The sequence below is a fragment of the Mobula hypostoma genome, chromosome 23 (assembly GCF_963921235.1).
Source record: "Mobula hypostoma chromosome 23, sMobHyp1.1, whole genome shotgun sequence".
Taxonomy (NCBI): Eukaryota; Metazoa; Chordata; class Chondrichthyes; order Myliobatiformes; family Myliobatidae; genus Mobula; species Mobula hypostoma.
In genome coordinates, this window is record NC_086119.1 from 13,918,155 (window position 1) to 13,938,045 (window position 19,891).

The 19,891-nt window shown below is 42.9% G+C and overlaps 1 protein-coding gene across 1 annotated transcript in view; it reads left to right on the top strand.

The window, feature by feature from the left end:
• Positions 1-2,030: 2,030 nt before the first annotated feature.
• LOC134336683 (small G protein signaling modulator 2-like) overlaps positions 2,031-19,891 on the top strand; it is a 292,004-nt gene continuing 274,143 nt past the window's right edge. Inside the window, exon 1 of the mRNA XM_063031039.1 lies at positions 2,031-2,188. Within this exon, the coding sequence (XP_062887109.1) occupies positions 2,093-2,188 (96 nt within the window). The 5' untranslated portion in view covers positions 2,031-2,092. The remainder of the gene's footprint in view (positions 2,189-19,891) is intronic.

Genomic DNA, 19,891 nt, shown 5'->3' on the forward strand with positions numbered 1-19,891 from the left:
CGGCAATGAATTCCACAGATTCACCACCCACTAGCTAAAGAAATTCCTCCTCATCTCTGTTCGTAAGAGACGCCCTTCTATTCTGAGGTTATATGCCCTCTGGTTCTGGGCTCGCCCACTATAGGAAACATCCTCTCCATGTCGGTCTTTTAATATTCGATAGGTTTCAATGAGACCCACTACACCCCTCTTCTAAACCAGAGCGAGTCATCAAACTCTCCTCATACGGTAACGCTTTCATTCCCGGGGGCATTCTCGTGAACTTCCTCTAGATTCCCTCCCTCTTTCCGGTTATTTATAGGCTCTGGCCATTAGCGAATTTCTTTCTCTGTTATACTCTGTTTTGATTCACCATCTGGTAATGATCGCTCTTTCCAATATTCCAAATACAATCCGCAAGCGATTTTTTTTTTTTGGTTTGAGGGAGAACACAAATGTTGTTGGAGGAACTCAGCGGGTCAGACAACATCTGTGGTGGGAAATGAACAGTCTGCGTTTCGGGTCAAGATGCTTCATCAGAACCGACCTCCTCTGTCTGCGGAGGACAATGGTTTCCATTCATAAACCTCCCTCATCTGGTTGTCCCACACCTCGATGATTCTAGGTCTACACCGGGGGATTTCTGCCGTTGTTGACTGTCCTCGTATTATCTCCCGAGGTACAAGAGACTCCGCAGATGCTGGAAATCCAGAGCAACACACAAAAAATGCTGGAGGAACTCCGCGGGTCAAGCAGCATCTATAGAAACGAACAGAAGTTTTCATGTTTATTAGTATAAACATTAGATATGTTTCGCTTCTCATTCCCTTTCTCCCATGGTCCACTCTCCTCGCCTATCAGATTCCTTCTTCTCCAGCCCTTTTCCACCTATCACCTCCCAGTTTCTCACTTCATTCCCGCTCCTTCTCCTTCACCTAGTCTCACCCGTCAGCACGTCGCTTGTACTTCTTCCCTACCCCGCCTTCTTATTCTAACTTCTTCCCCTTTTCCAGTCCTAATGACGAGCCTCGACCCAAAACATCGACTGTTTATTCATTTCCATAGTTGCTGCCTGACCTACTGGGTTCCTCCGTCATTTTGTGTGTTATACCTCCCTAGAGTTATTTTATAATAACATAGACCATTCAGTTTACCTGGTCTTTGCCAGCTTGCCATCAATCCCATTTCCCCACTTACATTCCCTCACCAGATCCACTTGTCTAATATAACATGAGCGCTGCTTCATATACAGCGCGGAAGAGGCCCTTTCGCTCCTTCGAGGCAATGAGCGCCGGTAGGGCTCATGGTAAAATTTGTCAATTAACCGGTAGGTCTTTTGTGGGAGGAAACCAGAGCACCCACACGGTCATGAGGAGAACGTACAAATTCCTTACAGTTTATCACTATGCTACTGGGCCGCCTCTGGAGTCATACGGCAGTGAAACAGACCCTTTGCCCCAGCTCTTCCAGTCCGACCAAGGTTTGCCTGCATTCACCCCATATCCCTCTAAAAGATTCCCATCCACGAGCCCAAATATCTTTTGAATGTTGTAACGATACCCACATTCTTCTGGCAGCTCGTTTCTCTTTGTAGAATAAACAAACTTAACTCTCAAGTCCCCTTTTAGTCTTTCTCCTCCAGATTTAGACTCCCAGATCCTGGGAGGAGACAGCGACAATGCGCCTTAATCACCCATATTATTTTATAAACCTCTATAAGGTCTCCCCCCCCCCACGCCCCGCCCCCAGCCTCCTTTGCTGTTTGCAGAAAAAACAGTCTCAGCCTATCTAGTCCCCCCTCGACTCAAGTCCTGAGAATTCCTTGTCAAATCTTTTCTGCGCCCTTATTGTGCGGAGGGCTCGCTGTATCTGCAACCCGGAGACCTTCTGAAGGCGAAGAATCTCTCGGATTCCACGCCTTCAGGTGAGTGTGTGTGTGTGTGTACGCGTGTACGCGCGTACGCGCGCGCGGCCCCGCCCCGCCTTTCCCCGTGACGTCGGCCGCGACCGCGCACTAGGCGGCGCCGAGCCGGGGAGAGCAGTGTCTGGCTGCGCGGGTCCCGCCTCTCCTCTCAGCGTCGCTCTCTCTCTTTCGCTTGTTTGGTTTCAGCTGATGTTCTCGGTCGCCGCCGAAATGTCGACCTCCGGAACGGCCGAGTGCTCGGATGAAGAGGCGAAGCAGAAGCTGCTGTGGAACGTCAAGAGAGAGGTGAGTGGATACATCGAGCCGGCACGTTTGTTACAAGACCATGGGGCAGTTCTCTTGCTGCTGCAACACCTTGTAGTTTCTCAGTATCTTGCATTGCAGGTGGTGTCAGTGGGGTCTTACGGTTGGTACAGTTTTTAAAAAGGCACTGTGACCTATTACACTGGATTGTTAGATAGGCGCTGTAAATGTCCAGAAACCAGCTCTAGTATTAGAATGTGGTGTGAATCATTTTGGCACCGAGTGTTCTGTCCTGGCTGGTAATTTTTAGCCATTTGCCGACTGTCTCTAGCTGGAGATGACTATTCCTGCGCAGTGGAATAGTCTTCCCTAGCCTGACACCTCTCTCTCTCTGTCTCCAGGACTGCGCTGTGTCAAAGGTTTCGGATTCTGAAAGGAATGTCACTGACTCTTTCTCCGACAGGTTTCCGTCAGGGAGGAGCTGGGAGGGAGTGGCGATGCAACATGATTAAAAAAAAATAGGGTTAGGGTGATGGAGGAGGTATACCCAGCAAAGTATTACTAACCCGTCCTGCATCCCGCGCACGACCAACTCCGCCGTTCAAATGAAGAATTTACCCCCTACCAAAACAAATCCCAGGTCTATTTAACCCGCAGGTATCATTTGTGATGTAGCTGTAGACGCTACAATCAAATCGCGCTGTGAGCAATTTAACTCAGTCACATGGCTTTTATTTTTAAAAGAGCATTTCCATAACAAGTGAGATTTGCACTTTAAATCCTGGGTGTTAACCCGTACACACACACATACAAAAAACAGCACTTTTGGATTCAGGGTCCTAATCAGGGACTGCATATCTATATTAAAGCGGAATGGAGTCAGATAATTCCATAAGCAACTTTAGCCGAATATTTAATAAGAGGGGAAACCAAGAACCTTAACGGACTGTGTGGTCCCCGAACCCTAATTTGTGCCCGACAATGGACTGGAGGACGAATGAATGAGGGAACATGAGTCATTCAATTACGTAGTTTAGTCCGGTGACGATCCAGAAGGCTGAAAGCTGGGGTTTATGAATGAATATGTACGATCGGAGGTTGCTTCGAGGATTTCCTTCTGGCGTTTGTTGCAAGCAAGATCATAACTGTGTTTATTGCGCTTTATTGCCAATACTGTGACAGCTGGTGTCAACTCTAATGATTTTAAGAATTTAAAATTTGTTTCTTAGCGTCCTGTTTGTTCATTTATGATTTAATTATGTTTAATCTGTTCATTTTTAATTCTGTACCTACCGTACTTGGAGAATATCCCTTCAAGTATATAGTTTTTAAAAAAAAAACATGAAATGTTTAATCTCAAATATAATTTGATGGCAGCCAGGATAGGAAAGACTGGATGGTGAATACTATATGCATGTACTTTGCAAAAGGACGTAAGAGCAGAATTAGGCTGTTCAGCCCATCGAGTCTGTTCTGCCATGCTATCACAACTCATTTTTTAAATCCCTCTCAACTGCCTTTTCCCCTTGGCCTTTGATCCCCATACAAATCAAGAGCCTGTCAACCTCCATTTTAAATTTACCCAATAACTTGGCCTCCACAGCTATCTACAGCAATGAATTCCACAGGCTCACCAGTCTCTGGCTAAAGAAATCCCTCCTTGACTCTGTTCTGAAAGGATCTCCTATTCCAAGGCTGTGCCCTTTGGTCCTGGGCTCCCCCACTATAGGAAGCAAACTCTCCACGTCCACTCTACTTAGACCTTCCAGTATTCAAAAGGTTTCGATGAGACCCTCACCCACTCATTTGGCTAAACTCTGGGTCACTTAGCCTCTCATGCCTGCCCTGTCATTCAGTATGATGATGGCTGATCTGCACAAAGCCTCATCTCTTCAGTTCTGTCTCATCTGTGAGATGAGGCTAGTTTGGGTCACTGGTAAACTTCAGATGAAGTTAGAACTAATTAGAAAACCATTGTGGCCTTTTCATTACCAGAGATTTGATACCACCAGCTCCTCTTTATAATTTGAATTCATATATAGAATGCAAACAATTATTAAAGGGAAACGATGAAACTATTTTGTTAGTTGAAGTGAGTTATTATTGTTGCTGTAGTCGCAACAGACATTGTTAGAACACAGAAACATAGAAAACCTACAGCACAATACAGGCCCTTTGGCCCACAATGCTGTGCTGAACATGTACTTACTTTAGAAATTACCTAGGGTTACCCATAGTCCTCTATTCTTCTAACTTCTATGTACCAATCCAGGAGCCTCTTAAAAGACCCTATTGTATCCGCCTCCACCACAGTCGCTGGCTGCCCATTCCAGGCACTCACCACTCTCTGCGCAAAAAACTTACCCCTGACATCTCCTCTGTACCTACTCCTAAGCACCTTAAACCTGTGCCCTCTTGTGGCAGCCATTTCAGCCCTGGGGAAAAGCCTCTGACTATCCACATGATCAATGTCTCTCATCATCTTATACACCTCTATCAGGTCACCTCTCATCCTCCGTCACTCCAGGAGAAAAGGCCAAGTTCACTCAACCTATTCTCAGAAGGCATGCTCCCCCAATCCAGACAACATCCTTGTAAATCTCTCCTGCACCCTTTCTATTGTTTCCACATCCTTCCTGTAGTGAGGTGACCAGAACTAGCACAGTACTCTAAATGTGGTCTGACCAGGGTCCAATATAGCTGTAACATTACCTCTTGCTCTGGAATTCAGTTCCATAGTTGATGAAGGCCAATGCACTGTATGCCTTCTTAACCACAGAGTCAAGCTGCGCAGCAGCTTTGAGTGTCCTAGGGGCTCAGACCCCAAGATCCCTCTGATCCACCACACTGACAAGAGTCTTACCATTAATACTATATTCTGCCATCATATTTAACCTACCAAAATGAACCACCTCACACTTATCTGGGTTGAACTCCATCTGCCACTTCTCAGCCCAGTTTTGCATCCTATTGATGTCCTGCTGTAACCTCTGACAGCCCTCCACACTATCCACAACACCTCCAACCTTTGTGTCATCAGCAAGCTTACTAACTCATCCCTCCACTTCCTCATCCAGGTCATTTATAAAAATCACAAAGAGAAGGGGTCCCAGAACAGATTCCTGAGGCACACCACTGCTCACTGACCTCCATGCAGAATATGACCTGTCTACAACCACTTTTGCCTTCTGTGAGCAAGCCAATTCTGGATCCACAAAGCAATGTCCCCTTTGATCCCATGCCTCCTTACTTTCTCAATAAGCCTTGCATGGGGTACCTTATCAAAAGCCTTGCTGAAATCCATATACACTACATCTATTGCTCTACCTTCGTCAATGTGTTTAATCACATACTCAAAAAATTCAATCAGGTTCGTAAGGCACGACCTGCCTTTGACAAAGCAATGCTGATTATTCCTAATCATATTATGCCTCTCCAAATGTTCATAAATCCTACTTCTCGGGATCTTCTCCATCAAATTACCAATCACTGAAGTAAGACTCACTGGTCTATGATTTCCTGGGCTATCTGTACTCCCTTTCTTGAATAAGGGGACAACATCTGCAACCCTCCAATCCTCCGGAACTTCTCTCATCCCCATTGATGCTGCAAAGATTATTGCCAGAGGCTCAGCAATCTCCTCCCTTGCCTCCAACAGTAGCCTGGGGTATATCTCGTCTGGTCCCGGAGGCTTATCCAACTTGATCCTTTCCAAAAGCTCCAATACATCCTCTTTCTTAATGTGTATATGCTCAAGCTTTTCAATCTACTGTAAGTCATCCCTACAGTTGCCAAGGTCCTTTTCCGAAGTGAATACTGATACAAAGTATTCATTAAGTACCTCCACTATCTCCTCCGGTTCCATACACACTTTTCCACTGTCACTTGATTGGTCCTATTCTCTCATGTCTTATCCTCTTGCTCTTCACATACTTGTAGAATGCCTTGGGGTTTTCCTTAATCCTACGCGCCAAGGCGTTCTCATGGCCCCTTCTGGCTCTCCTAATTTCATTCTTAAACTCCTTCCTGCTATTTAACATTTATAATTTAAACGTTAAATGAAGTTGGGTGTTTAAAATTATTAGTGGGATGATGGAATAGAACTACCTCCGCTTGTATATTTATGTAGTCCCAATGGTGTAGTAAACTGTCCCATTGAGCTCCACTAACATGTAGTCAAACACAATTTGGCATCAAGCCACATAATTGTAGAAGAGCAAAAGAATAGGCGAATAAGAGATTTAGTGAAAGAATTTTAGAACTCTAGTTCTAATTAGAATTCTAGTTGAACATCTAGATCTTAATAGTTATTCTGTAAGAAGCACAGATTTTCTGAAAAATATTTGACAAAGTCTTGGTGAAATTTACTAACATAAATTTATGGTTTATTTTGCATTTTGTTTATAAAGGAGGTTTTAGTTTTTGTTACTCTGGTATTTAAAGTTTAACACTTGACTCTATTTTTAGAATCGCACTGAACCTTCAAGGAGTAGATAATTGTTCAGGGCAAGAAGGGATACGGGGAGAAGGCAGGAGATTGGGGCTGAGAGGAAAATTGGATAAGCCATGAATTGGTGGAACAGACTTGATGGGCCAAATGACCTAATTCTGCTCCTATACCTTACGGTCTTATTGAGTGATCATTGTTAATAAATTGTAAGATGCCTATACATAAGGTGTTGAATTGACTATGTTCTGGATGTTTAAGTCTGAGTAGTACCACATTACAGAAGCTGTAGTTCAGGATATTGTATCTCTTACCACCACTGACTTTGCAAAACAGCATTTCTCGATGCTGCTTAATAAATAAATAAAAAATTGCTTCTCTACAGGGCTCCGCACTTTTTTTGTTCAATAGTACATGTTCTTGCTGCTCATTCAAACAGTGTGATTGCAGTTTCCATTCACTTGGTTCCTGCTGGGAACTCATTGTGACACAACAGTGATTCAATAGCGGTTTGTTCCCTCTTCAACAAAAGTAATTTACTGGATTATCCACCCTGCTCTCTGCACTGGAGACGACACTGCTATGATATTTTGGTTAAATTTGCTAGCTGTCTTGACATCAGTAGATCCAGTTTTGTTCTGATTGATCTTCTTGTTGTCATCCTTCTGTCCTTTGTAATAAATCTCCAATACGAGTTCTCCAAAATTAACGGCAGAGATCTTAAAACTATCCTCCAGACCAGCTGCCCAGTATTTTATGCAGATAATTTCTTTGCACAGTTCCACTTTGCTCATTTGATTCAGCAATCTCATAATTTTTATGATGGCAAAGTTTACCCAAATAAGTACAGTAAACAAAATAAAAAGATTATTAGTCTTTGGATGATTAAATTGCAAGTCATTATGCCTGGTTGTGAATATCCGTTTAGTGGTTGGTCCTCAAAGATGCTGAAACCTCAATCATCCAAAATCCAGCTAGTTTGTGGTTGAAAGAACCTTTCTGTGAGATCTGCACAAGTGCTCTCTCGCAGATGTTGGAGACTTCTTTTCAGGCTTATTAATGTCTGCAGTTTGCCGATTCCCAACTTGCAATGGAAACTCCACTTGTTCACACCGATAAAATAATACATGCTCTCTTTTCCTTCCTTTCTGTACAGATACTCCCCTTCATTCCTGCAACTTCCCCTGGAAAAGGCAGATATTTTTAAAGCTTAGTGGTTCTAAGTCTAGAGCAGTTAGCGTGTTTTAATTTTTTTTAGTTAGTTTGATCTTTACTTTGAAGACTGTCTGACTAAGTTACCTCAATATTACTGAAGCCTGTAATTGTATCAATAACAGGCTTCAGTAACATTGAGGTAATTTACCTTCAGAGGGCATCTTGAGCAGCTTGTTGGGAATCGCTACTGTAGAAGACAATGAATCAGAGTCACTTTATTGCCAGTATGTGAAACATACCAGAATTGATTGTGGCAACATACATCAAAGTTGCTGGTGAACGCAGCAGGCCAAGCAGCATCTGTAGGAAGAGGTGCAGTCGACGTTTCAGGCCGAGACCCTTCGTCAGGACTAACTGAAGGAAGAGTGAGTAAGGGATTTGAAAGCTGGAGGGGGAGATGCAAAATGATAGGAGAAGACAGGAGGGGGAGGGATAGAGCCAAGAGCTGGACAGGTGATAGGCAAAAGGGGATATGAGAGGATCATGGGACAGGAGGTCCGGGAAGAAAGACAAGGCGGGGAGGACCCAGAGGATGGGCAAGGGATATAGTCAGAGGGACAGAGGGAGAAAAAGGAGAGTGAGAGAAAGAATGTGTGCATAAAAATGAGTAACAGATGGGGTACGAGGGGGAGGTGGGGCCTTAGCGGAAGTTAGAGAAGTCGATGTTCATGCCATCAGGTTGGAGGCTACCCAGACGGAATATAAGGTGTTGTTCCTCCAACCTGAGTGTGGCTTCATCTTTACAGTAGAGGAGGCCGTGGATAGACATGTCAGAATGGGAATGGGATGTGGAATTAAAATGTGTGGCCACTGGGAGATCCTGCTTTCTCTGGCGGACAGAGCGTAGATGTTCATTGATTGTGGTTCGGTGCCAAACGTGGAAGTGCACAGGGGCACTACCATAACAGACCATGCAGTAGCAACCAACAATTTACAAGACAATAGTGTAAACAGTCATGAGCTATCAACGATTAACAGAGCAGTCAAGTGTAAACGTCAATAATCAATTTAAATAATTGTGAACATCTGAACAGACTCAATCATTATCAACGGAACAAAGAGAGCAGGAAACATCACTTAACAGATGTTGTGCAGGGACAGTTAAGGGTATTACACCTGAGTGAGTTTTGTTTAGAGGACTACAGGAAAGAAGCTTGGGAAATGGCGTGTAGTCCTGGTGGTGATGGACTTGTTCTAATTGGGCTTTGAGACTGCAGTTGAAATACTATGTGAACAGTTTTGGTCCCCCTACCCGAGGAAGGATACTTTGAAGTTAGCGCAATATAGTTTTGCTTGGCTGATCTTTGAGTTGCGAGGGTTATCAATTGATTGCCAAATCATAAACACAAGAGATTGATTCTGCAGATGCTAGAAATCAAGAGCAGTTCACATAAAATTCTGGAGGAACTAAGCAATGTCAGGCAGCATCTCTGGATGGGAATAAGCAGTCATCATTTTGGACTGAGACCCTTCTCAATTGAGTAATTATTCAGAAAGGGCCATCTATATTCGAACTTCTGGATTTCCACCACCCCATTAATGGAAATTGTTTCTCTTTCTTCAGTTTGTAATCTGGTGCAAAAGCCTCAGTGTATACTGTTGTTTCTAATGTAATGGTTATGTACCTGGCTGCATAACATTTGCAGTGCTTATGGATTATTGAAATACAGGCAGAGTCAAGAGCACGTCTCTGCTACTCCACCTCATCTGTTTTTTTCTCCTCCTCAACCTCACCCAGTTTCTCTTAAATCCACTCTGTCTGCTATAACTATATCTACTCTGATAGTAAATTCCACTTCCTAACCATTTGCAAGGAAAAAAATTTGTTTTGGGCGACACATGAGGCCACTCTTAAGTTGGAGGAGCAACACTTTGTGTTCCATCTAGGTAGCCTCCAACCTGATGGCATGAAAATCAATTTCACCAACTTCTGATCATTTTTCCCCACTCCCCCTTCTGTCCTCTTCAATTCCTCACTATAGTGCCCCTCTTCTCCTCATCCACCTATCATCTCGTCCTGATGCCCCACCGCCTTCCCTGTCTCCCAGTGTTCACTCTCCTCTCCAATCAGATTCCATCTTCTCCACCCCCTTACCTTTTCCACCTATAACCTCCAGGCTTCTTACTTCATTCTCCTCCCCCCCCCCCACCAGCCCATCCACCTGGCTTCACCTATCACCTACCTTGTACGTCTTCCCCTCCTCCAACCACTTTATTCTGATATATTCCCTCTTCCTTTCCAGTCTGAGGTGTCACTGCTCAAAATGTTTATTTTTTTCCATTGAAGCTACTTGACCTTGTGTTGGCGCGTGGCTAAGTGGTTAAGGAGTCGGTCTAGTGATCTGAAGGTTGCTAGTTCGAGCCTCAGCTGAGGCAGCGTGTTGTGTCCTTGAGCAAGGCGCTTAACCACACATTGCTCTGCGATGACACCGGTACCAAGCTGTATCGGCCCTAGTGCCCTTCCCTTGGACAACATCAGTGGCGGGATAGGGGAGACTTGCAGCATGGGCAACTGTCGGTCTTCCATACAACCTTGCCCAGTCCTGCGCCCTGGAAACCTTCCAAGGCGCAAATCCATGGTCTCACGAGATTAATGGATGCCCATTTAAAAAAAATACTTGACCTTATGAGTTCCTCCAGCATTTTGTGTGTGTTGCTCTGGATTTCCAACATCTGCTGAATCTCTTGTGTTTATAATTTCAAAGTTCAAAGTAAAATTTATTATCAGAGTACATACATGTCACCACATACAACCCTGAGATTCTTTTTCTGTGTGCATACTTAGAAGATCTGTAGAACAGTAACTGTAAACAGGACCAATGCACAACAGGCTGTGCAACTGCAAATATAAGTAAATAGTAATAAATAACAGGCATGAAATAATAAGATAAAAAGAGTCCTTAAATGTGTAGTTATCCCCTTTTGTTCAAGAACCTGATGGTTGTGGGGTAGTAACTGTTTTGGAACCTGGTGGTGCGAGTCCTGAGGCTCTTGTACCTCCAACCTGATGGCAGCAGCGAGAAAAGAGCATGGCCTGGGTGGTGGGGATCTCTGATGATGGATGCTTTTCTACGGCAACGTTTCACGTAGATGTGCTCAATGGTTGGGAAGGTTTCACTTGTGATGTACTGAGCCAAATCGACTACTTTTTGTAGGATTTTCCACCCAAAGGCATTGGTGTCCCATACCCGGCTGTAATACAGTCAGTCAGCACACTTTCCACCACACATTTAAAGAACTTTTCTAAGGTTTTCGATGACATGCCAAACCTCCACGGGCTAAGGAAGTAGAGGCACTGTTGTGCTTTCTTCACAATTATATTTATGTGATGGGTCCAGGATAAGTCCACTGAGACGGTGACACCCAGCAATCTAAAGTTACTGACCCTCTCCACTTCTTTCTTTTCAAATCTTTTTATTGTATGTATAGGAAAAATAACACGAGTACATCGAAGTAACAACACTTACAATGCCTCAAAAAAAACCATCATCTTAAAGATTGAAAACAAAATTTTGTGATAACAAAAAAAACCTTCTGAGCAGAAAAGTGAGGGAAAAAAAAAAGAACCCATTAGGTGTACAACCCTGGAGTCATGCGTCATACAAAAAGCTTCTAAAAATAAACATCAAACCGCCAGCAAGAAAAGAAGATATACTAAAAGAATTTACAATTAGATTGTGGAAAAATTATATCAATTAACTCAAATGATAATAACGAGCAAATGAGCCCCATCTTTTCTCAAAATCAAATAAAGGTTCAAAGGTTCGACTTCTAATTTTCTCCAAACTAAGACATAGCATCACTTGAGAGAACCATTGTGACAAAGTGGGAGCTGATGTATCCTTCCACTTCAACAAAATGGCCCTCCTAGCTATCAATGTAACAAATGCAATAACATGTTGGTCAGACACAGAAATACCATGAATATTTTGAGGAACTATTCCAAAAAGCACAGTTAATTATTAGGTTGTAAATTAATTTTAAGTGCTTTAGAAATTGTTGAGAAAACCGACTTCCAGAACTGTTCCAATATAGAACAAGACCAAAACATATGTGTCAGTGTAGCTATCTCAGTTTTACATCTATCACAATGACTATCAACATTAGGAAAGATTTTAGAAAGTCTCTCCTTTGTCAAATGATAACGATGTACAATTTAAAATTGGATCAATGAATGGCTAGCCCAAATTGAAGAAGAGTTAACCAACTTCAATATCCGCATCCAATCCTCCGTCATAAAAGTCAAATTAAGTTCCTTTTCCCAATCCTGTTTAATCTTGGACAAAGGACGCTTATCCCATTGTAGTAGTAAATTATAAATTCTTCCAATAGAACCCTTAATCAAAGGATTCATACTCATAATAGTATCTAACAGGTCAGCCTCCAATATGTAAGTGAAATTACTTAAATATTTTTGTAAAAAATTGTCTGACTTGAAGGTATTGCAGAAAGTGTGAGTATGAAAGAGAATATTTATCAATTAATTGTTCAAAGGACATCAATCTATCTTCTTTAAATAAATCCAAAAAAGAATTAATACCTTTATTTTTCCAAAGTAGAAAAATTGGATCACTAAAGTCTACAATCAGCTACTTGGTCTTATTGACATTGAGTGAGAGGTTGTTGTTATTACACCACTCAACTAAATTTTCAATCTCCCTTTCATATGCTGATTCATCACCACCTTTGATACAGCCCACAACAGTGGTGTCATTAGCAAACTTGTATATGGTGTTGGAGCTGTGCTTAGCCACACAGTCATAGGTGTAAAATGAGTAGAGCAGGGGACGAAGTACACATCCCTGCAGTGCTCCTGTGCTGATGGAGATTGTGGAGAAGATGTTTTTGCCTTTCCGAATTAACTGGGGTCTACAAGAGAGGAAATCCAGGATCAAATTGCACAAGAGGATACGGAGGGACAGGTTTTGGAGTTTACTGATTAGTTTTGAGGGGATGATGGTGTTAAATGCTGAGCTGTAATCGATAAAGAGCATCCTGATGTATATATCTTGGTTGTCCAGATGTTTCAGGGTTGTGTGGAGAGCCAACGAGGTAGCATCTACTGTAGACTTTTGGCTTCAGTAGGCGAATTGGAGCAGATCCAAGTCACCAGTCAGACAAGAGCTGATGTGCTTCAACACCAACCTCTCAAAACACTTCATCTCTCTGGATGCAAGTACCACTGGGCGATAGTCATTTAGACAGGGTACCACACTCTTCTTGGGCAGGGTACAATTGAAACCTGCTTGAAGCAGGTGGGTACCACATACTGCCGGAGTGAGAGGTTGAAGATATCCATAAACACACCAGCCAGTTGGTCAGCACAGGTCTTCAGTACTCGGCCAGGTATTCCACCTAGACCAGATGCTTTCTTTGGATTCGCTCTCCTGAGAGCAGCCCACATGTCATCTTTAGATAATTTGCCCTGAGCTCTACTTTTGATCTCTGTGGGGATGTGGATTGTGAAAGTCAAGGTGGTGCGGAAGGAGAGAATCCTAGAATCCAAGGATGCAACACCTAATCATCTCATCATCCCAACTATGTAGTAAATGAGAACAATCACATTGCTCCTTCCTTGTTTCCATATTAACTATCGTTATCCTTATCTACCTATGAAATCACTCTTGAATTTCTGATGTATTCACTAATTGTAGAAAAGGATTCAATAGCTTTGCAATTGGTCTCGGCCTGAAACGTCGACTGCACCTCTTCTTAGAGATGCTGCCTGGCCTGCTGCGTTCACCAGCAACTTTTATGTGGGCCACTTTATACACCTGCTTGTTAATGCACATATCTAATCAGCCCATCATGTGGCAGGAACTCGATGCATAAAAGCATGTAAATATGGTCAAGAGGTTCAGTTATTGTTCAGACCAAACGTCAGAATGGGAAAGTAATGTGGTCTGAGTGATTTTGACTGTGGAATGATTGTTGGCGCCAGATGGGGTGGTTTGAGTGTCTCAGAAACTGCTGATCTCCTGGGGTGTTTACCATCATCAGTCTCTAGACTTTACGGAGAATGGTGTGTGGCGGCGGGGGGGGGGACTTCCAGTGAATGGCAGTTCTGTGGGTGAAAACGCTTTGTTAATGAGAGAGGTTAGGGGAGGATGGCTGGACTGTTTCAAGCTGACAGTAACTCAATAACCACGTGTTACAACAGTGGTGTGCAGAAGAGCATCCCTGAATGCATAACATGTCAAACCTTGAAGTAGATGGGCAACAGCAGCAGAAGACCACACTGGGTTGAAAGGTCTACCTAATAAAGTGGCTATTCTTTATTAAGTGTATATTCTTAATCTATTGCACATCTGTGTGCCTTCATTTCTAGACTTGGCTTTTGAAATGGTCTTCATTATGTCCTTTACATCCTGTCATATGTTTTGTCACATTAATGCATAAACTGCATTTTCTTTCTAAGTGTCAATGAATATGCTTTTCATCCTCTCTCTACTTGACTATCTTACCCTGAAATACCTTTTCCGAATTGAGGTTTTATCTAGTTTATCATTACCTTTTGACTTTCTTATTCAGAGCTAGTAATAAGAAGTCCCAGAGGTAGTGAAAGTGTCAATTTCTGAGGAGGTTTGAACAATGGCGAGTCATTCACCCTAATGGCTTAATGGAAATTTGTACAGTCAGATGGCTGTGAAAGCTAATTGCCTCCATTGCAGTTGAAGTAAAAATGGCAGCTTCCACCAAGTTGTTTTTTTTTTAAAGCTTTAATTCATTCAGAGAATGTGGGTGCTGCTAGCAACACCAGCATTTAATGCTTGTTTTAGTTTTCTTTCAGCTGAATGAATTAAAGAGGGAATTTTAAGAATTCACATCGGTGCATAGGCAAACTGGGATAAAGATTAGCAGCCCTCCTCTCTCCTCACCCCCACTGCTTGCGTGAGGGCTGAGTTTCTGCACCTTCTCTTTCCCTTCTTGTGGTATCTGGCCCTTTGCTCCCTCACCCCCTCAGTTTTGAGGATATTGGGTGAGTTTCCTGCTCCACTTCAACTGTTTCCTGATGAACTGAAGACAGCCTCTGGACTCTCAACCACAGAACACAGAACATTACAGCACAGGGACAGACACTTCAGCCCACAATGTTGTGTTGAACTGGCTAAAAAGTGAAAAAAAAACACAATAACTAATGCCTCCTATTTATACAATGTCCATATCCCCTCCATCTTCCTCATAGTCATGTGCCTATCTAAATATCTATTAAAAGCCTCTAATACGTTTGCCTCTACCACCGTACCAGGCAGCGCATTTCAGACATCTACCACGCTGAGTAAAAAAACTTGTCCCTCCTATCCCCTTTTGAACCTACCCCCTCTCAGCTTTAATGCATGCCCTCTGCAGTATTATTTATTTATTTATTTATTGTCCCTTTTACAGTTTGCCTTTTGCACATTGTCTGTGCTGGTGGTGCAGTGGTGCCTGCACACCCGAGCTTCGGGACAAGTCCTGGGTTTGAATCCAGCCGGCTCCTTGCGCGTTTTCCATCTTTGCAGGGCTGAGCGTCGAGCCAGCAACGCGGCCTCGCAAAGCAAACACTAAAGAAATGGCAAGGTTTCCGCCCAATGTGCCAATCAAGGTGCGGGGAGGAACTTTTGCACATTGGTTGTTTCTCTGCATAGTTTTTCATTGATTCTCTGTTCTACTGTGGATGCCCACATGAAAGTAAACCTCAGGGTAGAATATGGTGACGTATACACACGTTATTTGATGATTATACTTTGAATGTCTGTGCGAGTCTTTTGGTTGGAGGGTCACTGGTATAACCCCCTTTTGCTCTTGGTGGGGAGGGGACCTTGTAGCGGGGTGGGAGGGGGTTGTTGCTGGAGCTAGGGAGGCAGATTCTTGGTGCCAATCCCATCGTCACTGATCTTGCTGCCTTCCCTTTTTCTGGCAAGAATCTCAACATCCCTTCCTGCCAAGTTTTTAGGGCAACCTGTTTATTTCATGGTTAAATATAACTGAATTCCACATTTATTTAGTTAGCTGCCAGGGACTTATTTTAAATGTTAGTAGATGAAAGAGAAACGCTGACTAATTCTTCAAAGGGTGAGAGACTGGAAAAATTGATGTCACTAGAAGATAATATACAGATGCAGGAAACAATTAGGACAGGCGGTATATGGCTTTCATAATTGCTGACTGCATATGCAAGAAGATATGAGTACATGAGCAACAATGCTTTTCTCCAATTATGCCTGCCTTATAAGAATCGTATCTGGAGAGAGATGTACAATTTTAATTTCCTTATTTGAAAAACAATACATTTGCTATCATTGGAGTATAGGCAAGATTCTGTTGAGGGTCCTCAGGTGGCAGGCCGGTTACATGAGAGATTGAGTCAGCCAGTTCCCTGTTCTAGCCCATTGACCTTAATTAACCACTATTCTTATTACACTTGACAGGATGGGTGTGGGAATGATTTCCCTCAGGCTGAGGGGCCTGGAACTAAGGGTACGTCCACACTACGCCGGATAATTTTGAAAATGAAGCTTTTTCTCTTCGTTTTGACCCTCTGTCCACACTAAAACAATGTTTTCATCCCCCGAAAACGGAGATTTTCAGAAATAGTCGCCAGAGCGAATAAATCTGAAAACACCTAATATCCGTCGCAGTGTGTACGGGGTAACCGGAGCTTTTTAAAACCGCTATCATGACGTGTTGGAACAGATGGCGGCAGCACGGCATTTCATTGTTTTCTTCTTCTTCTTCCTATTATTGCTACTTTATTGTTGCCAAACAATTGATACTAGAGCGTACAATCATCACAGCGGAACCTAACAATTTCAGAACAGACAGCAACAAGACTGAAGCCAGAAGAGTTAGAAATGTACTCACCAAATACTTTGACCCATAGCTTACTGAATAAATAAGTATACTCACTTTGCCCTGTTTTCTGTCCTTGCTTGTATGAAGGTGGTTTACCTCTTTATGCAAGTACTTCTCTGACTATAGATGTGTAACAGCCTAATGTAACAGTGTATGGAAATACAAGGTAACACTGATGCAGACATGTTTTATACAGTACATTTAACAAGGTGCTTTATTAATGCAACAGAGTTAGTCAGTTTTTCAATGTTCGTTGCCAGCCGGGTCATACTGTCCGTGAACTCCCTCTCGGTTGTCTCCATACACTCCAGTATTTGTTTTTTTTCAGTTTTAAGTCCTCCTGCGTGAGAGCCAAGAACAATTCCTTTTAAGTTTTTCTACTCTGTAACTGGACAAACGCGCACTAAGTATACCATTTCCTCTTTGCTTGTTTTCTGTGTGTTCTGCGCGTGCCCAGTAGAGGAGATTCGCCAAAAATATCCGTGTTAGTGTGGACAGAGATATTTTGAAAAATGCTTAGTGTGGACGCCTGTCGTTTTTACTCGAAACCGGCGTTTTCAAAATTAGCCGACGTAGTGTTCACGTAGCCCAAGGTTCACAGTTTCATAATACGGGTAGATCTGAAATAAGGTGAGATTTCTTCATCTGGCAGATATGAATCTTTGGAATTAGTCACCGTGGTGTGTGGAGGTTCGGTAATTGACTGCATTCCAAAACAGAGTGAGAGATCTCTGGACCTTAAACAAAGAGATAAGAATGTCCTTGGGATAAAGGATCAGTTGTGTTGTTGTATGGCAGAGTTACTCGAGGGCAGCATGACCTGCTCTTTGTATACACTCAGGCTACTTTATTACGTACCCCTCATCCACTTTAAGGTTCAATGTGTTGTGCATTCAGAGATGCTGTTCTACACTCCACTGTTGTAATGCACGGTTATGAAGGAGAAGATAAAGTCAGATGTATCAATATTACAGAGGAGTAAAGGGAATTACAGAGGCATGAGGGAGGAGCAGGCAGAATTGATTGCAAAAGAACACTGGCAGGGATGATGGCAGAGCAGCAATGGCTGGAATTTTTGGAAGCAAGTCGGAAAGCACAGGGTACATTGTATACATCCCAAAGAGAAAGTATTCTAAAGGAAGGATGACACAACTGTAGTTGGTGAGAAGTCAAAGCCAACATAAAAGCCAAAGAGAAGGCAGAAATTAGTGGAGTTAGAGGATTGGGAAACTTAAAAAAACCAACAGAAGGCAAATAAAAAAAAGTCATTAAGAAGATAAAGATAGAATATGAAAGTAAGCTAGCCAATAATATTAAAAGGATACCAAAAGTTTCTTTAGATATATAAAATGTAAAGGAGAGGTGAGAGCAGTATCGGGCCACTGGAAAACTATGCTGGAGAGGTAGCAATGGGGAACAATGAAATGGTGGAGTTTGCATCAGTCTTCACTGTGGAAGGCACTAGCAGGGTCATGAAGTGTGTGAAGCTGCCATAATTAGAAGGTTCTTTGGAAACTGAAAGGTCTGAAGGTAGATAAGTCACCTGGACCAGATGAAGTGCATCCCAGAGCTCTGAAGGAGGTGGCTGATGAGCTTGTGGAGGCATGAATAATGATTTTTCCAGAATCACTACATTCTGGAATGGTTCTGGAAGACTGGAAAATTGGAAATGCCACTTCGCTCTTCAAGAAGGGAGAGAGGCAAAAGAAAGGAAATGATGGGCCAGTTGGTCTGATCTCAGCGGTTGGGAAGATGTTGGAGTTGATTTTTAGGATGAGGTCTCAAGGCTCATGATAAAAGAGTCTGTAGTCAGCATGGTTTCCTCAAGGGGAAAATCTTGCCTGACATATCTGTTGGAATTCCTTGAAGAAATAATAAGCAGGATAGGCAAAGGAGAATTGGTTGATGTTATGTACTTGGATTTTCAGAAGGCCTTTGACAAGATGCCACACATGAGGCTGCTTAACAAGCTACAAGCCCGTGGTATTACAGGAAAGATTCTAGCATGGATAAAGCAGTGGCTGATTGGCAGGAGGCAAAGAGTAAGAATAAAGGGAGCCTTTTCTGACTGCCTACCACTGATTGCTGGTGTTCCACCAGGATCCGTAATGAGACCGATTCTGTCAAAGATTTGGATGATGGAATTAATGGCTTTGTTATGACGTTTGCAGACAATATGAAGATGGGTGGAGGGGCAGGTTGTTTTGAGGAAGTAGAGAGTCTACAGAAGGACTTAGACAGATTACAAGAATGAGTAAAGAAATGGCAGATGGAAATCAGTGTCAGGAAGTGTATGGTCATGCACTTTGGTAGATGAAATGGAAGGGTTGACTTTTCTAAATGGAGAGAGAAAACAAAAATGGAGGTGCAAAGTGACTTGGGTCTCCTTGTGCAGGATTCCCGAAAGGTTGATTTGCAGGTTATGGCTGTGGTGAGGAAGGAATTCATTTGTTAGCATACATTTCAAGAGGACTGGAATATAAAAAGCAAAGATGTAATGTTGAAACTATATAAAGCACTGGTGAGGGCTCACTTGGAGTATTGGGGAATGGATGTGCTAAAACTGGAGAGGGTTCAAAGGAGGTTCACGAAAATGATTCCAGGATTGAATGGCTTGTCATATGAAGAATGTTTGATGGCTCAGGGCTTGTATTCACTAGAATTCAGAAGAATAAGAGGTGGCCTCATTGAAACTTATCAAATGGTGAGAGTTCTTGATAGAGTGGATGTGGAGAGGATGTTTCTTATGATGAGAGAGTTTAAGACCAGAGGACACAGCTTCACAATAGAGGGGTGTCCTTTTGATTGGAGATGAGGAGGAATTTCTTTAGCCGGAGAGTGGAGAATCTGTGGAATTCTTTGCCGCAGGCAGCTGTAGAGGTCAAGTTTTTATGCGTATTGAAAGGCAGAGGTTGATAGATTCTTGATTGGTCAGGGCATGAAGGGATATGGAGAGAAAGCAGGAGACTGGGGCTGAGAGGAAGATTAGATCAGCCACAATGGAATGGTGGAGCAGATTCGATGGGCCGGGTGGCCTTGTGGTCCTGTATCTTATGGTCTTGTGGTTATTTGAGTTATTGTCACCTTCCTGCTAACTTGAACCAGTCTGACCAGTCCCCTCCGAGCTCTCTTATTTTTGCCCACAGAACTACCATGCCCGGGATGATTTTTTTGGGGTTTTTTTTGCACCATTCTCTGTAAACTCCAGAGACTGTTGTGCATGAAAGTCCCAGGAGATCAGCAGTTTC